The 26,769-nt window shown below is 39.8% G+C and overlaps 1 protein-coding gene and 1 long non-coding RNA gene across 4 annotated transcripts in view; one reads left to right on the top strand and one right to left on the bottom strand.

Moving 5' to 3' along the window:
• RSBN1L (round spermatid basic protein 1 like) overlaps positions 1 to 15,182 on the bottom strand; it is a 68,611-nt gene extending 53,429 nt beyond the window's left edge. The window contains exon 1 of the mRNA XM_021102552.1: positions 14,570 to 15,182. Coding sequence (XP_020958211.1) covers positions 14,570 to 15,140 — 571 coding nt within the window. The 5' untranslated portion in view covers positions 15,141 to 15,182. The remainder of the gene's footprint in view (positions 1 to 14,569) is intronic.
• LOC102167692 overlaps positions 14,493 to 26,769 on the top strand; it is a 120,896-nt gene continuing 108,619 nt past the window's right edge. For all 3 annotated transcript variants that reach the window (XR_002347076.1, XR_002347075.1, XR_002347077.1), the window contains exon 1: positions 14,493 to 15,795. This is a non-coding gene — a long non-coding RNA (uncharacterized LOC102167692). The remainder of the gene's footprint in view (positions 15,796 to 26,769) is intronic.

Genomic DNA, 26,769 nt, shown 5'->3' on the forward strand with positions numbered 1-26,769 from the left:
AAAAGTCAAAACTATTGGGACTTTTATAAAACAGATACTAGCTCAGTGGTTAACGAATCCGACTAGGAACCAGGAGGTTGCGGGTTCGATCCCTGGACTTGCTCAGTGGATTAAGGATCCGGCATTGCTGTGGTGTAGGTCACCTTGGATCCCACGTTGCTGTGTCTCTGGTGTAGGCTGGCAGCCGCAGCTCCAATTCGACCCCTAGCCTGGGAGCTTCCATATGCTGCGGGAGTGACCCTAGAAAAAAGACAAAAAGACAAAACAAAAAAAAAACAAAACAGAAAAAAAACAGATCACCCCAGACTGGAAGTAGTAAGAGATCACTGAGTAGCAAGAGGGAACTTTTTGACTTTAGTGGTTTACGATAAAAGCTCCCATGCCACATCTGTGTGGAAAGGAGAAACTATTCAATAAATGGTATTAAAAACCAATTATTAAAACAAAATTAATTATAATTCCTAATTTTATGTCTAAATAAATTCCAAATAGAACAAATATTTCATTTACAATATTTTTACAGACTTTGTAAACAAGCTCAGATTAAAAATACAAAATACTCTTTGTAAAATGTAGTAAAAAAGTTTATTTTTGAGATTAGAATATATAAAATAGCAATTCTGAAAACTCAGGATTGGTCAAACACACTTAAAATAGTATTATACCCATGGTTCATTTTCTTTCTAGATCTCATGTCATTAATACCTGCCTCCTGTGCTTACTTGACAATTTGCCCATTGTCTGTGAGCTGCTGGTTAACTTCTCATCCCATTATCCCTTTCTGCTGTTTTCATGTTGGAAGTACCTGCTAAAATTCTCCTAATCAACAATCAGACATCTCTTCTGAGCAGGCAAAAAGGACTACAATGTAGTACAACTCATTTATTTCCCAAAGTTATCGAGTACCTAGAGAATGAAGGTCTAACTGGAAACAATCACAGCCACAGATTCCAGAGAGCTTACAGCCTAAAGAAGACAACTAAACATGATTAAAATGAAGTTCAGCAAGTCAGGATAGAAGTGCAAAGTGATCTGAGAAAAGACAGCAAGGAGACTTAATCTAGTCCAGGGAGTAGCAAAGGCCTTCCTTTCAAGTTGAGTCCTAAAAAATAAGCAAGCTTGGTGTAGTAGAAATGTGAAACTGGGGATGGAAGGATAATGGATGGAGAAAGTTCTAAACAAGCACTGAGGAGAAGCTGAATAGCTAAACAAGGCTATGATCATCTAGAATCTCAGAGGATATTTTAAGGAATTTGAACATTATCTCCTAAACAGAATATGATCAAACAAGCACTTAGATTTCAAGCACATACTTAGGCTGTAGAATGAAGATTGCATTGAAAGATCCTATGTGAAGTAGAGAGCCCAATAAAGAAGTAGTTACACAGTAACTTTAGGCCAGAGAGAATCAGGCTAGAGAGAATTAGCCTTGAACAGAAAAAAGGAAAGCCAGGTAGCTGTGGGAGTTAACTGGTAATTGAGTGGTTAGGTGTTGCAACTTGGTCTGGGAACTAAGATACCACAATAAGCTGCTGTGCTCCATAACCAAAAACAAATAAATTAAAAATTTTAAAAGTAGATAGATATAAAAGGCAGTTGTTAGGAGAAGTAAAAAGATTTGGCTACAGTCTTCGTAAAGGTAAAGTACAGAATCCAGTTTTCGAGCTTGAGTACTGAGGTAAGGAACATACATACATAGCAAGACAAATTAAGCAAGGAAGATGAGTTTTGAACATATTACTCTTACAGTTCTATAGAACATCTAATAGTGGTTATGTCAAAGAGGCAATTAAATACAAAGATCTAAAACTCTGGACTAAGCTAAGATTTGAGGATTGCTAATAACAGACAACAGAAAACTAACAGGGTAACAAAGCCAGGAAGATTACTGTCCAAAGGCCTCAATTACACCAAATGCTAAAATAGCATCAGGAGAGATATGGAAAATGGGAAAGGAGGCCAAAGAGAGAAGGACAAAGAGAATATAAATTGTTAAACTGTTGACCAGGGTAAAGGAAAACAGACCATGCATAATCACGGGGTTTTTAGAGACCTTTTAAAGGCTGTAAACAGAAAGTTCCCGTCGTGTCCCAGCAGAAACAAATCTGACCAGTAACCAGGAGGATCCAGACTTGATCACTGGCCTTGCTCAGTGGATTAAGGATCAGGCGTTGCCATGAGTCCGGAGTTGCTGTGGCTGTGGCATAAGCCTGCAGCTACAGCTCCAATTTGACCCCTAGCCTAGGAATTCTATATGCCGCAGGTGTAGCCCTAAAAAGCAATAAATAAATAAATAAATAAATAAAAGCTGTAAACAGCTGAAGGATCTGAGATTTGCTCCTCATAGAAAAAGCCCTCCACACACACGCTAATAACTAAACAGAATCTCCTACACACAACACATTTTAAAACACTACCCATGGACTTACCACTAATTTGAGTTGCATCTGATAACAGAACTCTAATAAGCTACTTGCCTGCATCTGAAATTCAAATCCATCTTTTTGAACCAGTTCTCCTACAGGCCTACCCACATTCAGAATATATATAGACGCTTATTCTCTCCATCTGAAACCATAACATAACATATAAATTCGTCTTTCTTGCTATATATTTGAAAACCATGATGCCGTATCATATCTTCTCTCTAGAAATCTTTTCCTTTTCATGGCCAGGAGTACCGATTGTTTTGTCACTAATATCACTTCATTTTTCTATTGCAGTAGTTTCTAATACCCAATCTATAATTTTTTCAGCCAATGTATCCTATACAATACTACCAAATTAATATTCCTAAAATACCAATTTGAATACACTATCACTGAAAAACTGCATTGCTGTTGCCCATGAAATGAAGTCTGAATTCTTTCTTTTTTACACGTTTTAATTAAAGTGTAGTTGATTTACAATGCCGTGCCAATTTCTGTTGCACAGCAAAATGACTCGGTCATATATATACACATACATTCCTTTTCTTATATTATCTTCCATCATGGTCTATCCCAAAAGACTGGATATAGTTCCCTGTGCTATACAGTAGAATGAAGTCTGAATTCTTTATCCTGAGCAATAGAAGGCAGATTGTGCTAGACTTTCAAATGCCATGCAGTCTTATCTCCCAACTTTGCACAAAACCATCAATCCCAGCCAAATGGTTCTTTTCACAGAGCACTGAACATGCCATGCATACTCCTGTCTCTACAATTCTGGCCACACCATCCCTCCTAACAAGCCTATCTCTACCATCTCCATTTGTATAAGTCCTAATTTTCCATCAAAGCCCAGTTCATTTATTTGGCAAACTATCTCACAATGCATGGTGCAATTCTGGCTGAAGGAAATTTAAACACACTAACACAGTTTTGCACAGAGCACTGAAGTCAAACTGTCTAAAGATTTGAAACCTAAACTTACTACTTATTTTATATCCTTCAGCAAGTTACTTAAATTATTCTGAGCTTCTATAAAACACTTACAAAAGGCTAATATCTAAACTTTCCAGAACCTGTGAAAATTCAATAAAAGTCCATATAAAGTGCTGAGTAAAGTACTATAAATGTTAACCCTTACTGTTAGTGTTGTTATTGTTTCTGTCCTCAAGAAGCTTATATTCTAACTCAAATTGCACCTAAGTACTCAATGCACAGTTTGCAGCCCATCTCAAAAAAGCCTGAAACAAGAAGGTGTTACTATATATAGCACAGGGAACTATATGGAATCTCCTGGGATAGACCATGATGGGAAAGAATATTAAAAAAGAATGTACATATAAGTACATCACGTTGCTGTACAGCCAAAATTGGCACCACAACTATACTTTAGAACAGAACTTACTGATTCTGGTATTTTCATTATCCTCAAAGGAGAAAACTAAAAAACGGTGACTATTTATTCCCCTAAAATATAAAGTTCATCAGTGATTCAGCCAGAAAATAAACCCATGGCATCTACATTCCAGAATATCATTCTACATGTCAAACTCTGAAAGTAGCTCCCAATTAACTCATAAAGAAGATGTATATACCCTTCCCATAAATAAGCTAACAAGTAGCTACTTAAATCTGCAACACAAAGAAGACTGATAAAATTAATTTCTTAGGAGGTCTGGTTGTGGCTCAGTGGAAACAAACCTGCCCAGCATCCATGTGGATACAGGTTCAACCCTTGGCCTTGCTCAGCATATTAAGGATCCAGTATTGCCTTCAGCTATGGTGTGCCTGGCAAGCCGTGGCTCAGATCTGGTATTGATGTGGCTGTGGTGTAGGCTAGCAGCTGCAACTCCAATTCAACCCCTACCTTGGGAACTTCCATATACCACAGGAATGGCCCTAAAAAAAAGTGGGGAAGGATTTCCCTAATTTAAAAGTACTTTTTATTTTCTTCTAATCAATGAGAGGCAAGGCAAAGGTCATAAAATGATTAAAACGATGCCTGCTCTAATGGAATTAATATAATCTAATTAAATGGAAATTCATACAGGTATATAGTTAATTTACATTAGCCAACAGAGGACATTATGGAACAGAGATCACAATTTTGAAATATACATACTATTTAACACACTATATTAATGTATATTTACTATGACAAAAAAATTGATAGGCATTTTTAATATTTATTTTATAGTATTTACTTTAGTAGCCCAAATCAAAATATTACAAAATTTAATACAGATATGAGTAGCAATTTATTTTTAATTTCCTACTCCCCAAAACTCATTCATTTTTTATTTAGAAATAGTTTGGCATATTTTTTTCATCTTTTATAGCTGCACCTGCAGCATATGGCAGTCTATGGGCCAAAGATCCAATCCAAACACATCTGCCACCTATACCACAGTTGCAGCAAGGCCTGCAGCAATGCAGGATCCTTAACCCACCAGGATGGTGACTGAACTGCCTCAGACAAGCCAAATCATTAACCCATTGCACCACAGTGGAAACTCCTAAAAACAGTTTGGTATCATTTTAACCCCCAATGAAATGTCTTACTCAGGCAGGGATCATTAAATAATACAAAGTCATCAGGTAAAAGATGTTTGTTTGGAAATGAGGTATTCACAAAGTATCACTCCCAGGTTATAAACTAAATAATGTTGAAAAATAAACTGTTAAGATGTTAACAATAATCACCTCAACAAGTGATCAAATTTAGCATGATGATTAACGGCACAAACTGAATATTATGTCTTGAGACAGGATAAATATGAAGCACACGTATGAAATAGTCTTACCAGAACTATTTAATCTGAACTTAAGCCTTTATACCTAACTTCCAGTTTATAAGAAATACGAAAGATCAAGTTAAATTCCCTCACAATAAAACTTTTATTTAAAGTCATGAATATAGAAAAATCTGTAAGATAACAGTTAATTGAAATTACTATTTCCAAAAAGTCATATTGGAAAAGAAAAAGGACAGTTCTATGTCAAAAGAAAACTAAACAGGGAGTTCCCTTCATGGCTCAGAGGTTAATGAACCCGACTAGGATCCATGAGGATGAGGGTTCGATCCCGGGCCTTGATCAATGTTAAGGATCTAGTGTTGCCATGAGCTGTGGTGTAGGTTGAAGAAGTGGCTTGGATCCTCAGTTGCTGTGGCTGTGGTGTAGTCCAGCAGCTGTAGCTCCCATTCAACCCCTAGCCTGAGAACTTCCATGCCTCAGGCGTGGCCCTAAAAAGCAAAAAAAAAAAAAAAAAAAAAAAAAAAGGAAAAAAGAAAAGAAAGAAAACTAAACAGACATAACGTGTTTCAGGACAGTGAGGGAATGGGGGGAATTACAACAATCTGTATATGACATGGCTATGTGACTAGTTTCTTAAGTGTTCTATTAACATGATTTTGTGGTTACTTTTAGGAAATCAAGGCTGAAATATTTACAAATGAAGTGTCACAATGTCTACAATTTACTTTCAAATGATTCAGTGCAGGTACATGACAAAACATTAATCGCTGTTGAACCTAGAAGGAAAACCTACACATGATCATCGTATTATTCTTTCAACTTTTCTGTACCCTTAAAAACTTTTATAATAAAATTTTAGGAAAAAGAATAATTTGGAAAACAAAGGTCACCTTTACTTTTCTCCTCTTGTTTACCACAATCTTAAGGGAAAAAATTAAGTTAACTTTAGCACTGTGTAGTTAGGCTCAGAGCCTAGCAAAGATGAGGCTGATCCAAATTCTTTACATATTAGCTATGCAACTCTGAGCAAACTAGGAAAAACTCAAGAGTGTTAATCTAAAAATATTAAGATATGAAGTTCCTGTCGTGGCACAGCAGAAGTGAGTCCGACTGGGAGGCGTGGGGTTGCAGGTTCAATCCCTGGGCTCCCTCAGTGGGTTAAGGATCTGGCACTGCCACAAGGTGTGGCATAGGTCGCCGACGCCAATGCAGCTCGGATTTGGCGTTGCTGTGGCTGTGGCATTGGCTGGCGGCTACAGCTCTGATTAGACCCCTAGCCTGGGAACCTCCACATGCCTTGGGTACAGCCCTAAAAAGACAAAAAGACAAAAAAAAAAAAAAAAAAAAAAAATTAAGATAACACCATGGCACACAGCAAGCACTCAATAAATGCCTTTTCTTTCTCTTACCAAACCTCAAATTTTATTTCCTATGCTGATGTGGCCGAATGCACACTGATTTTACAAGTATATGCTTTAATTAGTTGTTAAGAAGTTTGTCAGCTTAATTTAGATTATTTACTTTTCTGATTCTAAGAGTCAATCTAACCCTTGGGCAATGCTTGTGGGAATGTAAAACCATGAAGTGCAACCACTATAGAAAACAGTTAAGGAAAAACAACAGCATGGTAACTCCTCAAAAAATTAAAAATAAAATTACTATATGATCCAGCAATTCTACTTCTGAGTATATACCCAAAAGAATTGAAAGCAGGGACTCAGATATTTATCTGTACAGCCATGTTCATAGCAGCATTATTCACAATAGCCCAAAGGTGGAAGAACCTAAGTGTCCATGAAAGGATGAATAAATAAACAAAATGGGGTACATACATATAGTGGAACATCATTCAGCCTTAAAAAGGAAATTCCCAACACATGGGTGTTGGATGAACCTTGAAGACATTACATTAAATGAAACAAGCCTGTCCCCAAAGGACAAATATTTTATGATTCTACTCACATAAAGAATTTAAATTCTATTCAAATTCATAGAGAAAGCAAAATGGTGGCAGGCTAGGGTTGGGGTAGGGAGTGGGGGAGAAAAAGGAGAGTTATTCTTTAATGAGTATGGAGTTTCAGTTTGGGAAAATGAAAAAAGCTCTGAAGATGGACAGTGGTGACAGTTGCATAATGTGAATGTACTTAATGCCAGTAAACTATATACTTATCATTTATGATATTTTGGGAAGGGATGAGAATTGCAATCTTTAAAGTTTACCAATATACACACATATTGGTGAAATTTTATAAGCATTATTATGTAATAAAAAAATTTCAATCCTAGCTATTTGGGGGTGAAATGATATATGTTTTTTTTTTTGTTTGTTTGTTTGTTTTCTGTCTTTTTTTTGCTATTTCTTGGGCCGCTCCCGCAGCATATGGAGGTTCCCAGGCTAGGGGTTGAATCGGAGCTGTAGCCTCCAGCCTACGCCAGAGCCACAGCAACGCGGGATCCGAGCCGCGTCTGCAACCTACACCACAGTACACGGCAACGCCGGATTATTAACCCACTGAGCAAGGGCAAGGACCAAACCCACAACCTCATGGTTCCTAGTCGGATTCGTTAACTACTGCGCCACGACGGGAACTCCTGATATATGTTTTAATATGCTATAAAATACTAGAGCCAAAAACAAAAAAGGAGGGAAAATAAAACATGAACAGTAAAATGTTGATAATTAGGTGATGTTTAAAGTGAGAAAAAATTAATTTGGTTGTTAAGAATGTACTTTTATCATTAATTCACCGTAAGCTCTCTCTTTCTCACACACAAACACACAAAGATTTTATAAAAGCCACAATATTTCATCAGAATTCTTTTTACTCTAACAGTAGTGTCATTATTTTTTCAACATCGTATTTTAAGAAGCTCATCTGTAATTTGAAACTCTAATTCACTGAGGATGGTGAAAAACTAGTAACATTTACTATAGTAACTTAAAACTTCTGAAATATAAACTTCAACAAGCTACTTTGGTTCATTCTCACACCAAAAATTCTCAGAAACCAGGATACCAATGGGAAAACTATACAGGTTATACCTACCCATGAATTTAGTAAAACTAAATGTCTCCAATGTGTTATATAGGAAAGAAGGGTTAGGAACTAATATCCCTATGAATGACTGAAATAGGCCAGGTTCATGTAACTCTAACAATCATGCTATGAAAAAGGTATCTCTATAATAACAGATGAGTATGAATAAAAAAAATTATACTTTCACCAATGCCTCACAAATAGGAACAAATCAAACTAAGGCTAAGATTTAATATCTCTTCTTGAAAAACATACCCCAACAATAAGGAGAAAAAAAAAAATAGAAAAAGGGAGAAGTGAAATGTTGATATGAAAACAAGGAGACTAAGTAAAAATTATAAACCGAATTGTGAGACTTGCAGCTTTCCTTCCCCACCAAGCACTAGAACCCTGCCATCTAAACACGTTACTTCTGCCAGTCATCTCTCTCCATTATTTCACTTATGCAGACAGACAGAAAAATGAAGGACCAGTATTTAAAGAAACTGAAAACCTTCCTACCTACCACTTAAAGAAAAGAAATAAGGATAAAAACTTGGGAGTTCATTAGTCACTAAGCCATGCTCATGCATGCCCAGTGAGCTTTCAATTAGCTTTGCAACATTCTCTTGAATATTAAGGAACTGCTGAGAGTCATACAGCCCTGAAGAAAGCCTTCAACAAAAAAAGAAAAAGAAAACAAAACAAAGAGAAAAAAAAGTTAGAGGAACCAAAAACAATGCAAGGCTCAGAAGAAAATGTCAAAGAAACTATAATAATATCCTTGAAGACAACGTAGAAGATACTACACCCATGAAAAAGCAACAAGACGCTACAATACAGAATTAGAGAAGAGCTTACAGTTTTTCATTTTGTTTTGGGAATTTTTTTTTCTTTTTTTAGGCCCACACATGCAGCATATGGATGATCCCCGGCTAGGGGTCAAATGGGAGCTGCGTCTGCGACCTACCTACACGGCAATGCAGGATCTTTAACCTGCTTGAGTGAGGCCAGGGATCAAACCTGATCATGGATACTAGCTGCATTTGTTACTGCTGAGACATGACAGGGAACTCCGTTTTTTGTTTTTTGTTTTTTTTTTAAGATAGCTGAGGGGGAGTTCCTGTTGTGGCTCAGTGCATTATAGAACCCAACTAGTATCCATGAGGATGTGGGTTTGATCCCTGGCCTCACTCAGCTGGTTAAGGATGTGGTGTTGTCATACCTGTGGCACAAGTTGCAGATGTGGCTTGGATCTGGCTGTGGCGTAGGCTGGCAGCTGCAGCTCCCATTTAACCCCCAGCCTGGGAACTTCCATATACCACAGGTGCAGCCCTTAAAAAAAAAAAGTTAGCTGAGGGAGCTCATTGGTGGCTCAGTGGGTTAAGGATCTGCATTGTCTCTGCTGTGGCTCTGGTCACTGCTATGGCCCAGGTTTAATCCCTAGCCCTGGAACTTCTGCATGTTTTGAGTGCAGCCAAAAAAATAAAAAAATAAAAACAAACAAAGATAGCTGAAATTTTAAAATTCAGTGAAGCAGCTGAAATATCCCAGATGGACCAATAGAACCAAAGACAGCTTTTTGGTGATCAAATTTCTCAACATCAACATTAGACTCCAAGGCAGTAAGAGAACACCTCCAAACTTTTGAGGGAAAATGATTTCCAACACAAATATCTGTCAAGATACTGATAAGCAAGTATAAGGGTAAAAATAAAAACTCCCAAAATATATTTCCCATTCACTCTTTAACAGTAATAGTAGAGAAACCAAAGAATAAACCAAAAAGAAGGCATGAGATTCAGGAAAAAGGAACTCAACAAAAGTGAAAAAAATTCCCAGAATGTCCCAAGATGACATCTTTGCAGTAGACCTAAACAGAACACAATCCAGAAGAAAGCAGGCAGGATAGTTACAGAAGAGATACTACAGGAATAAATGGAACTGGTAAATTTATCTGACAGATTTGACCATGTGGAAAACTGTACTGAGAAGCATTTTATAGAGCTGCTGAAAGGTATAGAAAGATTTTTGCCAGACAAAACTAAGCAAATGAAAAAAAAAAGGCCATGAAAAACAAAAGATTACACAAGAAAATGAAATCACAGTAAACTACTATCTCAGCAATGACAAATATTTGGCCAGAATGATGAAAACTCTCAACGTGAACTTAACCTAAAACTGTAAAGCAGTGGAGTTACCATCATGGCTCAGTAGAACAAAGCTGACAAATATGACTACAATCCATGAGAATGCAGGTTCAATCCCTGGCCTCACTCAGTGGGTTAAGGATCTGGCGTTGCCGTGAGCTGTGGTGTAGGTCGAAGATGAGGCTTGGATCTGGCGTTGCTGTGGCTATGGCATAGGCCAGAGACTACAGCTTCGATTCAACCCCTAGCCTAGGAACCTCCATATGCCACAGGTATGGCCCTAAAAAGACAAAAAAAAAAAAAAAAAAAAATTGTGGAATAGCAATATTTGAAAGATGGAGAAAAGTCTAAAGTTTGAAAAGTCTTTGAACATCTCTTTAAAATCATTGACATTGACATATCTCAAACTATTCAATCCTAAGGAAAGCCTCTATTTTCATTAGCGCTAAATTCTGCAACTACACTTTCAAGGCAAAAATTAGTGAAATGCTTTAGTTTTGTCTTGGGCTATGTCACAGGGTCATTCTAAGGAAATAGCTAAATGCAAAGAAAAGCACAAACAAAAATTAGATTTATTTATACAAGTTTTATTGGTTACTGGAATTGGTCAAGGCAGCTTATTACCTAGTAATATGTCTGCACTATTGTTTGCTATAATTCTAAATGCTGGACACTTTCAGCACATGCTCATTCTAATTTCCACATTTATCACTTAATAATTTATTCAGTCTTATAGGAAAACAGGCTGTGAACCCTTCAGTAGATTACTTCTTTATGCACAAAAACTTGGTTATTTTATAGTTTTAAAAATCTAAAATGTTTTACACTTTTCTGAGGAATAAATTTGACTTTTACTTGATGACTCAGGCAATCATGCACATCAGTACTATGACTAGATGGCCTCTGAGGTTTTAGGTGTGCAAGGCATCAGCCCATACACTAAACGGGCCTGACTGATAATGCTTTTGTAATTCTCCTGTTCATTAATTTTAACTTTCAGATCTACTATCAATTGTCCTTCCTCTACCTGGACTGACCCACCTTTTGAGAATTGTTATGGGGTTAAAAAACAAAACAAAACAAAAAAACCACCCTGTTCCTGACACAAATAATATTTACTAGGAGTTCCCGTCGTGATGCAGTGGTTAACGAATCCGACTAGGAACCATGAGATTTAGGGTTCAGTCCCTGGCCTTGCTCAGTGGGTTAAGGACCCAGTGTTGTCGTGAGCTGTGGTATAGGTTGAAGACGTGGCTCGGATCCCGAGTTGCAGTGGCTCTGGCATAGGCCAGCGGCTACAGCTCCAATTCGACCCCTAGCCTGGGAAACTACATACGCCATGGGAGCGGCCTTAGAAAAGGCAAAAAGACCAAAAACAAACAAACAAACAAACAAAAAAACACATTTACTAAATGCCCTGCCTTTCATACACATACTTTCATGTAATCCAAATAACTTCTGTTAGAATGACAGCCAACGTAAAGTTTTAGCAGTTTTAACTAAAGACTAAAAAAAAAAAGAAAAAAAAAAAAAACCCCAAAAAACTACTACAAATAATACATGAGGTTAATTGCATAATGAAGTTTGGGAGCTGGATCTTGTGGATGGTTTGGGGGGGTTGATTTGTTTTTTGAGAGAAGGATCTATTTTCCTTGCTTTGGTGTCTTTAAGTTTCAGTTCTGATTAAGACTAGTCAATCAGTAAGTTATGGGATAATTGCGGGATCCAAAGAACTATCCAACTCAGAGCAACACCAAAAAGAGGTATGTACCTAAGACAAGAGACACCTGGTCATTCATTCACTAAGATTTTTCACAGAATGCCCAGAAATATGAGAAGTGCATTACAAATTAGAACTTTCATACTTGCAATTGTATCTATGTTAAATGCATACACATAATTTTGCTACTTTAATAATTCTGTTGCTTAAAAATCTTCTTAGCTGAATAAAATAGAACCCTAATTAATTTAAATCTGAACTTTTAAAGGATATAAGTATGTCCCACATTAAAATGGAAAGACTTTCTTAGAGTTCCCTGGTGGCTCAGAGAGTTAAGGATTACTTGTCACTACTGTGGCTTGGGTTTGATCCCTGGAGGGGGAACTTCTGCATGCCAAAGGCTCAGCCAAAAAAAAAGGGGGGGGGGAATATTTTCACCATTAAATTTACCATCAAGACACTGAAAATCAATTCTTCTCTTTGATTCTTAGTTTTTCCTCAATAAAAATATCAGCATGTCCATCAAAAGAAAAAAAAAATCTTACCATAGTGTCCCTACCTAGTCACTATTCAAAAAAGCTACTACATACATGAGAGAAAAACATCTTAATGTAAAAGCTATCATTGCTTATATTCAGGCTTAATGATGTAAGCTGTAGCCTTCAAAAGGAGGATTCTAAAAGTGATTTAAAAGACTAGAAACTTTATGGAGTTCCCATCATGGCTCAGCAGTTAACGAATGTGACTAGCATCCATGAGGATGCAGGTTCGATCCCCGGCCTTGTTCAGTGGGTAAGGATCTGGCATTGGCGTGAGCTGTGATGTAGGTTGCAGTCGTGGCGGATCTTGTGTTGTTGTGGCTGTGGTGTAGGCCAGCAGCTACAGCTCCGATTTGACCCCTAGCTTGGGAAACTCCTTATGCCACGGGTGAGACCCTAAAAAGCAAAAAAAAAAAAAAACCCAGAAACTTTAACAGCCATTTCACTTTAAAAGCCATTTATGTGCTCCCATATTTTGGGTTAGAATTGTTAAAGATTGCTTACTTATTTATTTTCAGCGATTGCTATACATCCATAATGTTATACCCACATTCACTTCCTCATTCAGAGAAATCAGAAGAGCAAACACACTTTACACATCACAAATAAGATTGATGTTATGCGGCAAATGCAGACTTCCAGGCACTTTCAAAACAAAATTGCTTTAAGATACTAGCCAACTAAAATTCCCAACTAAAATAGTTAAATTCCATTCTCAAAACTACTTTCCTAGAAACAACACTCTTCGAAGCTGAGAGATCCTTTAACTGTGTGCAAGAGTACCTGACGGCTATGCTAATATGCCACTGAGGTAACACTGTTGCTACATACTATTGTGCAGCATCTTTAAAAATTGAGAAAACAGCCATTCTAATTCAAACAGAGAGAATTGTTCATGCTCTAAACTATCATTAGATTAGCAACGCTAAAACTGCTTGACATGTCACTTTCCCTAAAACAAACAAAAATACTTTGACAATACTGTGTATCAACGGACATTACGTGCTTTAAGCGTGTGATCATATAAAGATCTAATTTTCAACCAGTCTCCATGTTGCACCACTGTCAAAACACTGTATCAAAGAGCTAAATAGGTAGGACTGTTTTAAAGAAATACTTCCTGAAAATTATATGACTAGCCTACATTTTAAAAGAAAACTTCGTAGTCGTTTCTGAAAAGAACGCTTAAGAATCTCCCTTTCTCTGATGCTAAAACATTTTGCAGTCAAGTTCTTGGTCTGGCCGAAAAACGTCAATACTCCTGATTTTATCATTTGCTTCAGGGGGAAAAAAAAAAAAAAAAAAAAGAATATGGCTGAAAATCCTTTCTCAAGTGGTCCTATTTTAAACAGGACCACTCAAAACACCTAAGAATACGGAGTGGAGAGAAGGGTGGAGGGAGGGTACCTTGTGAAACAGCACACTCCCGGCCCTGCACACTACCTCATTTCCCTAATAGGAATGAAAACCTCAGGCCTCTGGTAGCTTCCAGCTGACGCCAAAGCTCTCCACACCCCTTTTTTTGACAGGATTTTCTGGCTTTGGAGGCTGTGTCACAAATATAAATTCTGTGATCACATCTAAACGGTCTAAAAGTCAAGCATCTTCTACAGGACCAAACCCTTCCCGATCCCGTTCTCTCCCATCTACCTCCGTGGCCAAACACACCTAGGCGGGTCCCCTAGACCGAATTCTACAATTCCTGCAGCGCACTAACTCGGAGGCAGAGACCATACAGAAAATGAGTTTCGGCCATTCGCCTCGCTGAGACCGAAATTACAGGCTCCACTTCCTGTCCCCAAGGGGGCCGCAAAATCGCCTGCGGAGAACGGGACGCCTCCCGCCCCTCCAGGCTGGCGCACGCGGCCCCCGCGCTCCCCCTGCCCGGGCCCCACGGGCGCCAGCTGCTGGCGGGGACCTCGGGCGCCCTCCCCCCACCTCCCGGCACCGGCACCCACCTCGCTGCAGCGGCTTCATCTCCCCGTTCTCCTCGCGGGCAGCCCCGCCGGCCTCGCCCGCCCCTCCGAGGCCGTGCCTCCTCCTTTCCTTCTCTCGCTTTTCCTTGGGTCTGCGCGGCTTGGCGTTGGCCGAGGAGGCGGCGGCCGGCAGCAGGAGATGGTGAGGTTGAGCGTGCAGCAGCGTAGGAGGAACCAGCAGTTTGCGCGGCACGGGCTGAGACGAGGAAGCGGAGGCTGAGGAGGGGACAGCAGTGCCAGAGGAGAAAGAGAAATTGCTCCGAGAGGAGGATGGGGTAGGGACAGCAGACAGAGCGGCGAAGCTCCAAGAACCAGAGCTGCCATAGCTCTGAGGCGAAGGTGTCGCGGGCGACTGCAACAGCCTGCTGTTCCCGCCGCTGCTTCCTTCTCCGTTCAGCCTCCTCGGCGTTTTCTTTTCCTCAGTCCGGATCTTCTTGGCGGACAGAGGACCCGATGGGTCCCGAGGGGGGAGTTGCAGCTTGCCAAAGGGTTCTTTCTCCGAAACGGCGGTAGCGGCGGGGGCGCCGTGCACTGTGCTCGGCGGTTCCGCCATTTTGCGCTCCTGTTGTATTTACTCTCCTTCGCTCCCGGGCGCGGGGCAGGGGCGGGCACTCCGCGAGAGGCGGGAAAGGGGCGGAGCGGCCGGGCTCTCCATTCGGCGAGCCACCCTGAGGGATCTCTCTAAGAACCAATCAAAGGAGCGAGTCTCGAGCCGCAGTGGGGAGTGGGGGGGGATCGCCTTGCGTTCCCTTTTTGGAGTTCATCCGACCGCGGGGCGCGGCTAATGGCCCAGCGAGCAGTGAAGGGAGGGTCTTCCTGCCAGAACTCGGGTGCCCCGCGAGCGTCTGAGAACCCCAATTCCAGATCCCAAAATCTGTCCCGGCCAGGTCGCGGTCGTTTCTGCCTCGACGACTTTGTCGTGTACCACTTTCCCTTCTTTTTTCCCTGAAGTACCTTTGGCCCCTCCTCTGCCTGTTCCCGCTCAGAAGCCGAATTTCTGAGCCAACTCAACTCTGAGGAGAAAAATTTGCCTGAAATTAAATCCTTGCGTCTATCAGGCAATAATCGATTGATGGCAGGAGCTAAAAAGTCACTTGTCTTGAGAAGTAGTGCAGTTTTGCTAAAATCGTCATCTCTAATGCTCTGAGGGAGGTAACTTCCTGAAGACCCAGAACTTTCTTGCGGATTGCTTACTACCAAGCTTGAAGGTAAGACTCTCCTGAAGAATTTTTTTTTAACTATTGCTTTTGGACTCTTAAAAATTTAATTTTATTAGCATTATTGTAGCTCACATCCGCTGAGAAAAATTTATTGGCGGTACCTATAGATGTTTAAAAAGCAAGGATTTTTTAAAGTGTATTTTAGCGTTTCGTTAGCATTCTGTTCAATGTTTTGTAAGCCGTGTGCTTTGTAACTTAGAAGATGAGGAGTTTGAGGAGATGGTTACAGTCATTGCATCCAAAGTGAAGAACAGGATATTTACTCCAAGATCTTCAGGAGATCAAAAAGTCAAAGTAAAAATAGATGAAGTAAAATCAAGAGAAAAATCAAGTAAAATCAAAGTAAAATCACGAGATGTCCAGTTCCTGTGGTGGCTCAGCAGAAATGAATCTGACTAGTATCCATAAGGATGCAGGTTTGATCCCTGGCCTTGCCCAGTGGGTTAAGGATCCACTGTTGCCATTAGCTGTTGATGTAGGTTGCAGACATGGCTTGGATCTGAGGTTGCTCTGGCGTCTTTGATTTGAGCTGGGACATGGGAACCTCCATATGCCACAGGTGCAGCCCTAAAAAGCCAAAAAGCCAAAAAAAAAAAAAAAAAAAGATGACCAGTTGGAGGAGAGTTTGAGTCCTCAAGAGAGCCCTAAATTGCATATAACTTTGTGGAAATCAATTGAAAGTAACTTTTCAGGATTACCAAGTCTGGAGACCTCATGAAGTTTGAAATTTTTTTTTTTATTTTCACTTTGGGGGGTTATGGGAGGTTGGCTTTTTAGATATTTTGGAGTCAAAATTTAATATTGGTTTGTAGACCTTTTTTTAGTTGTCTAGAATTTTTAGAGTAGTGAAAAGCATTTAGTGCACTTCCTTCAATGCATGACAGTGAAAGCAACTGTAAACTTTATAGTTGGATTTGACTGGCAGTAGGTGTCTTCCTGAAAGGTGTCATTGGTAGAAGAATGGATAAAGAGTAGAGGAAGTCATCTGCTACTGACTAGCTTTGTACTCTCAGTAAGGGTGCCCTTTATCTATCAAAACGTTTGTTTTATTTGTTAAGTGAGTAAATTTGATTACATGATCACTGAGATCCCTTCTTTATTTAAGGAGATTTTCAGAGTTCCCTGGTGGCCCGTGGCTTAAGGATCCAGTGATGTCACTGCTGTGGCTCAGGTCACTGCTGTGGTGTGGGTTTCATCCATGGCCTGGGCATTCCCAAGTGCTGGAGGCGCAAGGGTCACAGAGAGCTTTTCAAAAATCACACTGAAATCATTAGAATAAAAATAGCTTCTTAATTGTTAACCCTCCAGATATAGATAAGAGTCTCTTATATACAGTGACATAAAGCCTAGAAATTTACACCATTTATTCCCTCATCTCCCACAAAGAAGTCAGGAAAATCTGAAAGGGCCTAGTTAAAGTGAACTCTCACCTGAATTGGTAACTTGTACTATACCTTTTTATACTGTTATTTGAACTTATCAGTTGAATCCTAACCCTAAATTTGTAGAGCTTGAGCAAGAGTGTGGCTGTGGAGGCTCACAGACCATGTGTCTAGTATTTAAGTTATAAATCAAGATAAAAACTATTATTAAAAATATATTCTACTTGGGGAGTTACTGTTGTGGCTCAGTGGGTTAAGAACCCAACTAGTATCCATGAGGATGTAGGTATGATTCCTGTCCTCGTTAAGTGGGTTAAGGATCCAGCATTTCTGCCAGCTGTGGTGTAGGTTGCAGATGTGGCTTGGATCTGGCTGTGGCTTAGGCTGGCACCTGCAACTCCAGTTTGAGCACTAGCCTGGGAACCTCCATATACCGTGAGTGTGGCCCTAAAAATAATATATATATTATTATCTGTCTCTTTCCCTCGCACGCACTCTCTCTCTCTTTCCCTTGCGTGTGTGTGTGTGTGTGTGTATATATATATATATATATGTATGTGTGTGTATATATATATATATATTCTACTCTACTTCCTTGACAAATCTACCTAAATAATAATCTGGAAGGCCAGGTTTCAATTTAGAATTCTTAAACTTCTAGAGTCCTCAGACTGACCCTATTCTCTTCCCATTCTCACCTTCTTCACCCATCTCACCCAACATGTTCAAGCTTATGTCCACATCCCTGAACATCCTGCAGATAGTGATGTGTAATCACCTGCTCTGTCTGCCCTCAGATCTAACCAATTTAAAAGAGGAGTGCAGGAGTTCCCATCGTGGTGTAGTGGTTAACGAATCCAACTAGGAACCATGAGTTGCAGGTTCGATCCCTGGCCTTGCTCAGTGGGTTAAGGATCCAGCGTTGCCGTGAGCTGTGGTGTAGGTTGCAGATGCGGCTCGGATCCCAGTTGCTGTGGCTCTGGTGTAGGCCGGTGGCTACAGCTCCGATTGGACCCCTAGCCTGGGAACCTCCATATGCTGTGGGAAGCAGCCCTAGAAAAGGCAAATAAATAAATAAATAAATAAATAAATAAATAAATAAAAGAGGAGTGCAGACATGGTCCCTTGACTTTATGGACTCCTTGTGCTTTGCAGCAGGAGGAAGAGGGTCCTTACCCAGGTTTAAGGGCAGTACTATTATAAAAGATGCTCAATTATCTGTCTTCTTTCTGTGTAATTAGCCTTTCTCTTTCAACTAGATCATTCCTAGCAACATTGACCTAAGAGAGAATTCCCACCACTATCATTATTTTCTACTGGCTTATCTCTGCTTGCACTAAAACCATCCATTTCACTCCATGTTCACTGTTAGTACCTTATTCCAGAGTTGGTACTCCTCTCACTTGGATGGCTGCAGTAGCCTTTTTTCTGGTCTTCTTATATTCCAGTTTTCTCAAATCTGTTCTCCATTCTCCCCAGAAATGCTCTTTTCAAAACATAAAGCTGAAATCCCGTCATGGTGCAGGGGAACAAACCATGAGGTTGCAGGTTCAATCCCTGGCCTCACTCAGTGGTTTAAGAATCCAGCATTACCTTGAGCTGTGGTGTAGGTTGCAGATGTGGCTCGGATCCAGTGTTGCTGTGGCTGTGGTGTAGGCTGGCAGCTGTAGCTCCGATTTGACCCCTAGCCAGGGTGCGACCCTAAAAAGACGAAAAGACAAACCAAAAAAAAAAAAAAACCGTAAATCTGATCATGTAACTTTCTTGCTTCACTCCTGTCTCTGGCTTCCATTGCTCTTAGGATAAGGAACAAATCATTAACTGACCTACAAAACCCATTATGGTCTAGCCTCTTCCTCTTCTATTTCAAAGTGAAAGGGCTTTAAAGAATGCAGCATATTATTTTTTGATTTAGAAATATTTTTGATTAGGAATATGTTGGGGAAAAATGAGTTCCCTGGTGGCTCAATGGCTTAAGGACCTGGCCTTGACACTGCTGTGACTCTGTTTACTGCTATTGCACACTTTCAACCCCTGGCCCGAGAACTTCCTCATGGCTCAGGTATGGTCAAAAATATACATATATTGCATATGTTGTTTCCTCTACCTGGAATGCTTTTCTCTTTACCTGATGCTTATGCGATGGTTTGGATAATTGGCATAATGGAGGCAGTATCATGAATACCTCCTATATTTCTAATCTGCATGACTTACAGGGTTAGTAGGACCTTTCACTGAGCTAGGAAACACTGAAAGAGTGACGCTTTGGGAAACTCTTTGACCTTGTACCTGATGAACATGAGGTACCTGAGACATCACATCATTTGGGTCTCAGCTCAAGCTAAGCCTCATTTCCTTGGAGAAGCCTTCCCCTTCCTGTCAAAACTAGATTACTTCCTTGTTTATTCCTTTGCTTCTCATCTCCATTTCCTTTTGCTTATTGTTATTGCTGACTCATTGATAATCTCTCCCACTTTTTCCCATTCCTCCTCAGTAACACCAGCTCTATTGAAAACATACTACCCTGCTTTTCCATCTTCTTGTCTGAAACCTGACTGCCCTCTGAGGACCCAGACTGAACTTTTAAAGGTTGCTTCCCCAGTTCTGCATCATAGAACTTCAGATCATTATGACTATTTCAGTATCATGCAAAAAGCCATTCTATGACATTTTTTGTGTTATGGCTATACCATCCTTCACTGGTTTCATGGTCATTTTACCACACTTACTGAAGACTTTGATACTTAGCAGCTCATGTTCATTCCCTCTTCCCTCCAGCTGTCTTTTTTTTTTTTTTTTTTTTGTCTTTTTGCCATTTCTTGGGCCGCTTCCACGGCATATGGAGGTTCCTAGGCTAGGGGTCCAGTCGGAGCTGTAGCTGCCAGTCTACACCAGAGCCACAGCAACTCGGGATCCGAGCCGCATCTGCGACCTACACCACAGCTCACGGCAATGCTAGATCGTTAACCCACTGAGCAAGGCCAGGGATCGAACCTGCAACCTCATGGTTCCTAGTTGGATTCGTTAACCACTGTGCCACGATGGGAACTCCCCAGCTGTCATTTTTAACAGACCTCAGTGTCTATGCTGGTGCTGAGCGTTGCTCCCTCTCTTCCATTTAAGTGTTGGGGATTCCTACAGGTATGTCAGATATGTCACTGCTCTTGCTTACTCTGCACACCTTTTTGTGGTATTATGCATCAGTGTCTTCTGATTTATCATAAATGCTGACAATTCCCAACTCTTTCTCTCCTGCCTTGACCTGTGTGATACCTCACTCCTATCCAGATGCTGAGTGGTTATCACCACTGTGTAGCTACTTAACACCTCAGATTTTATACCACCCATTCCCATCCTTCCATATGTTTAGTAGCGTTGGTGGTATAGCAGTGAGCATAGCTGCCTTCCATATGTCATTCTCCTCCATTCCTTATTCACCTTATCAGTCAAGCTACAAGCCTGGGAGGCATCTTTGACTTCTTTTTTTCCCCTCACGCTATACATTCAGCCAGTCAATGTCTCTAGCCAGTTTCTCTTCTCCATTCCCACTTCTGCCTCTTACCTTCAAGCCTCAAGCCAGCTTGGATTTTGTCAGTGATTTCCTTCCTAACTGGTCTCTGTGTCCAGTCTTCCATCCTCTAAATTATCCTCTGTATTGCTTCCAAAATTATATTTCTAAAATATAAACCTAATTATGTCTGAGTTTCTTTGCTAATTCCCTTTTGCATATGGAATAAAAGTCACACTTTTTAGTGTAAATGCAAGCCATTCTTGGCATTCACTCTCCTACAGCTTTCCTGTTTCATCTATTCTGAACTGTGTAATTGCCAAAAGAGTGGTGCTCCTTGCCCCTCTATGCATTCTGTTTACTCTGCCTGGAATACCCTTCCAAGATAGGATTTAAGCATCTCCCTAGGACTGTGCTTCCTGATTTACCAAATCAGAGTTAATCATTCCTTTGTGCCATCATCATCCTGCCTAGGCTTGTTTAACTCTGCTTCTGGCCTGATAACTCCTCAAGGTCAGAGATGATGCATTATTTATATTTGTGTGTATAGCTGGGACATGGCCAGAGAACAAACGTAGTAAAGAAGTATATAAAGGGCAGGTTTGTGATCTTTATAAGATGAGGACCAGAGGTTATCAAAAAATGGTCTTGATAAATTAAAATATAATTGTAAAGCCAGTAGAATGTAATATAATGCAGGAAGTGATAGGACTGTGGAAACTGGGAATTACATACCTTATCTGTACAAGGTACATTGCTGATTGTTCCCATGTCAAAATGAAGTGGACCTACTTGCTAAATATCTATTTTTTTAATGTGAGATTTCCTAAGAAACTATGCAAGCCAAACAAAACATATCTACAGGTCGGATAACACAGTCTGACTTCTGATCTAGAAAAGAAGTGGCTTAGTTTGGTTAAGGAAGCTTTTGAGAGTTTTGTTTTTTGGTTAACTTCCAACCGTACTGTTGTTAATTGCTGTAATAGATATATGCTAAGCAACTATATGCAAACTTGTAACCATAATAAAAGTGTGTTAGCAGTACTTAGAGCTGTTGTCCTGGAATCTGATTTTCTCTATGTATGATTCCTTCAGTATTCCTGAGCTGAAATACATTGTTGCTCTGCACGTTTACTATCCTCTGGCCTTGTCCAGGTTCCTGACCCTTTTGGATAAAGGTGCTTGTGCTTTATGAAACCCTGTATTAGCCTTAGAAAAATCTCCTCTACCCTTCTGGCGTGGACATCTCAAAGTCCAACATCTATCATATTGACTTGCTCATCTTTATGTGTCTCATGTGAATCATCACTGACTGGTTATAAAGCGTGGTTCTATGCTTTAGGAAAGCCTGACCTTTTCAACTCTCATGTTGTCAGTTCTAATTTAGTCCGCACTCAGTACAGGAGCCAACAAACTTGCTTTGTAAAGAGCCAGGTAGTAAATATTTTAGGTCGCCTCTCGGTAGCAGCTACTGCTTGCAGCACAAAAGCAGCCGTAGACAGTATATAAAATGAATAGGCATGGCTCTGTTCCAATAAAACTATAAAAACAGACAGGATAGATTGGGCCTGCAGGGCATAGTTTGCTGACTCTTGCTCTAGGATTTTGATTTCTACCATTATACCATCTAAAAAGATGCTGCTGCTGCTGCTTCAGTCACATGGCTTCCTCTGGGTTTCCGGATAATGCCCAGTCCTCCTTCAGACCCTTCACCCAGGCTCTTTCCCTGCCTGAAATGCTTCCTCCCTCCTACCCCCATCTCACTTCTCTTGAAGATTTCATTATAGGCCTTCCTTGATCATTGAATTTAAACTGGGTCTCTTTACATTATTCCCTGCCACAACGTTCTCTTTCTTTCACAGCGTTTGTCACAGTTCGTAATTATTTTACAATTATTTCCTTACTTTTTATCGTCTGTCTCTGTTGGGCAGCACCCCACAGGCCTACAGGCTCTGAGCTTGCCCATCTTCAAGAACAAAGAAACAGAGACATCACTGGTTTAATGGATGAGAGTGTCTTACCTATCTGAAGCAAGGTCCTGGAGTGCCACCCCACTGTATGCTGAGGACAGCAGGCAGGGGCAGTCTTTGCTCATGGGGGAAGAAGAGGTTGTTGCTTGCGGTGGGGGGGACTTGACATTAGGTTGGCTCATCAGTTACCAGGGAAACTAGCAGAGGATCCTGCCCTCACCACCCCTTTGATAAGAACCATCCCTAGGTGGGGCCTGGGACAGGTAGGAAGGTCAGTTATGTGAGTAGGGTGTAAGTAAAGCAAGCACTGGTCATTGAGGGGATGTAGAGGGACCAAGAGAAAAGCCAGGTCTTGAGTGGCCTGACCATAAGTAAAGAGCTCCATGGAGACAGGAACCATATCTTTCTTTCTTTCTTTTTTTTTTTTTTTTTTTCTTTTCTTTCTTTTTTTCTTTTTGGGGTTAACTTGTGCTTTTATTTGTCAATATAACTTAACTACAATGGCTGGCAAACTTATTTGTTCTAAAATATATATTTTAGAAGTTTTCTTGTGGCACGGTGAGTTAAGGATCTGGCATTATCACTTCAGAGGCTCAAGTCGCTGCTGTGGCACAGGTTCAGTCCCTGGCCCAGGAACTTTAACATGCCATGAGAGTGGCCAAAAAATAGTAAGTAAATAAATAAGTAATATGTTTTACATCACAGTCCAACAAACACAAATATAGTATGAATACATATGTATAAGTGAAACAAAGTTTTGCCAAAGATGTCTACGTTGAGTTTTTTGGTTTTTTTTCTTAATTTTAAGACTTTTTTTCTTAAAGCAGTTTTGGATTTTCAACAGAATTGACATGAAAGTACAGAAATTCCCCATATACCTGACTCCCCACACATGTATAGCCATTATTAACATCCTTCACCAGAGTAGTACTTTTTTTTTAACCACGGGTGGACTACACTGACACATCGTAATCACCAAAGTCCACAGTTCACCTTAGGGTTCACTTTAATGAAGTAGATAAAGTGCACATTCACTGGGTTTGGACAGAAGTATAACGATGTATGCACATCATTTCAATGTCATAAAAAGTATTTTCATTGCTCTGAAAAACTTTCATACTCTATGTATTCATCTTCTCTCTCCTAAACTTAAAACCACTGATCTTTTTATTATCTCCATAGTTTTTGCCTTCTCCAGAATGACATATAATTGAAATCTGTTTTTCTTTCTTTTTTTTTCCTTGAAAAGAGACATTTAAAGCTTTTATAAGACCATATGTGACCCACCCATTCATGGACCAGACAGGCTGTAGGTGGCAGACTCCCCCACTAAATGCTGCAGCTTTTCTTCCAGTACTGTTCCCTGTCCCACTGGTCCTGCCCAGCAGCCATGTGGATGTGCAGGGGGATGCATGTTAGACATTTGTTCATAGGAAAGCCACAAGTTTTATGCCCCTTTGTACAATGAACCCAGATTCCTTTTGTGTATGTTATCAACAGAGGAGCCATTTTTTCATGCCCCTTGCTCTGAGCACACCCCAAGGAACCATATCTTTCTTATTCATCTATGTATCATTGGAATCAGCAAAATGCCTTTTATACACTGAGCATTCAACAATTGTTTATTGAATGGATAAATCAGTTAACGAGTCAGCCTGAATTTTGATTAGCCAATTAAGTTGTTTTCACAAGAAAATAATAGTCTTACAGTGATCTGGTAGTATACCTACAGAAAATTCAAAGGTTTAGTTATACCTGTGCATTTCAGTCATAATAACTGTTCCTTAATATATTAGTTTCACTCCCTTTAATATATTAGTACACTGATGCAATGAAAACTCATACAACTCAGAATGCCTTGCTGTAACTCTTACAAAGTGCAGAATAGCCGTAGCTGTAGATCTGAATAAGTGAAAAAATGCCAAGTTTATAGCATGAGATTTTATGGGTGATATGCCTCATATAGGGACAGTCAGGGGTATTAAAAAACAAAAAACAAAAAAAAAAACACTGACCTAATCTTGTCCTTTAGGAAGAAATGTCTATTTGGATAATAGAGTATAGTGACAGGAGTATGAGGGTCAATTTTGATTCTTCAGTAGCTGTCTTCAGAATCTTGGAGTTAAGCAACTCTGGGTAAACTTCAAAAGAGCTCTGTTAAACTGGAACAAAATATAAAGCTAAGGCCAGTCTCTTTGTATTCATCTGAATACCTTCTGTTAATACTATTGAAGTAAAAAAAAACCTATTGACCAGCATTGCATCCATCCACATCTAATCTGTTAAAAGAACTACTGGAATTAGCTATAGGTAAGGGAATTTATGAAGCTGCATAACATATAGTATTGCCCTTTCTGTTGACAGATAAGATTCCTGTTAAGTTTGAATCCACGTATACATACATGACAAGAGAACCCTCTGAACCTTAGATTCACCATTGATTTCTCTGGCATCCACCAACACTGGGCTCTGTGATGATTATATAAGTCCTTCACCCTGGTTATAATCACTCTTAAATTTAGGAAGTAGAAAAGAACCTCTTTGAGGTCCCAGAATTGAGATATATTATATAAGTAGAGGTATTGCATACAGGAATAATTAAAGTAACTCTGGTTAAAAAAAGGACAATTAATTATTATGAGATTGGTTTTTAAGAAAAAGTTAAAGTATCCAAATAACATTTGTTTACCCATATAGTATCTAACATAAAATTTTTTTTAAATAAATAAAGAATGGATGTGGGGACACCAGGAGAGAATTTTCTGTCAAATTCACCTGGCACTATTAGTTTGTTTGGCCATCTCAGAAACATTTGACTCATCTGTCAGTTCCTTCTCACAATATTTTATAGTATCCTCCGCTAGAGACTCTCAAGTTTCACTTCAAGGGCCTTTTTTCCCCCCTCACATTATTCTTTTTCCTGGACAACCTCGAAAATGCCCATAACTTCAATTAATTGTTTTTTAATAGTGAAAACTCCTCACTGTACATTTCTAAACCTGACTATTCCTGTCTGTATGTGTCCTAACCTCCCAGCATCTTCAAAGATATATCAAAAGCACATCAAAGTCAATATGTCTGTGACAGAGATGGCTAGTAACTGTTTTCCCTTTTTTCCTCACTAACCAAACCTTTATTTCATTCAGGTGCATTGTGTGTAGGTAAATAAAATAAAATAAAATAAAACAGAACAAATAAAACATAGACTGTCCTACCTCCCTTATTCCTAGGGATGGCAGTGATGTCATGGAAGTCTTTGGGTGAGGCTTTCAGGACAGCTCCTTTGAGGATGGGAGGGGGCGCTTAGCCTATTTGCCCTTCCTCCCTTCTCTCGAAACTGCCTGGAATTTGGATAAGGGGGAAAAAGAATGAGCCTTAAATATCATGATTGAAACTTTCAGCCCATATTTTTCTTTAATACTTTTTTTTTAGTGGCCGCACCCACAGCATATGGAAGTTCTCAGGCAAGGGATTGAATCCAAGCTGTATCTGTAACCTGTGCCGCAGCTACAGCAATACCAGATCCTTTAACTCACTGTGCTGGGCTGGGGATCCAGCCCGCACCTCTTCAGTGGCCCAGGCTGCTGCAGTTGGATTTTTAAGCCACTGCACCACAGCAGGAACGCCAGCCCATATTTTTCTTAATCAACATTACAGGTGAGTTGCTCTTTCACCTTTTAACCACTAATATCATTTTACAGTAAATATGGCCTAACTGCTTGCCCAGCCACAATATTCTTCCCAGTTAGAATATGTACTCAAATTTGGGGCAAGTTGAAAATTGCAGGTGAGGGAGCGACCATTATTTTAAAGGCTTTGTGGGAGAGCTAGCAGCAACCACAATGCAGGAAGAAGGTAGAAAAAGTAAAAGGGGCCAAAGAGAGTAAATAGGAACCACCCATAATTCTCTTGGGGGATTAATTTTGCTGCCAGAATTTTGTATGGAAAGACATCAGATCATTTTGATACTTAAGAAAGGAATAGTAAGCCTATAAAATGTGTGACAGGGGCCTTACTCAAGGTTGTAAATCTCTAAAAAGAAAAACATGTTTCATAGTTTTAGTTCTCTGGAGAGAGGGAAGTACTTTAGCTAAGAATTAAT

This window comes from Sus scrofa, chromosome 9, assembly GCF_000003025.6.
Source record: "Sus scrofa isolate TJ Tabasco breed Duroc chromosome 9, Sscrofa11.1, whole genome shotgun sequence".
Lineage (NCBI taxonomy): Eukaryota > Metazoa > Chordata > Mammalia > Artiodactyla > Suidae > Sus > Sus scrofa.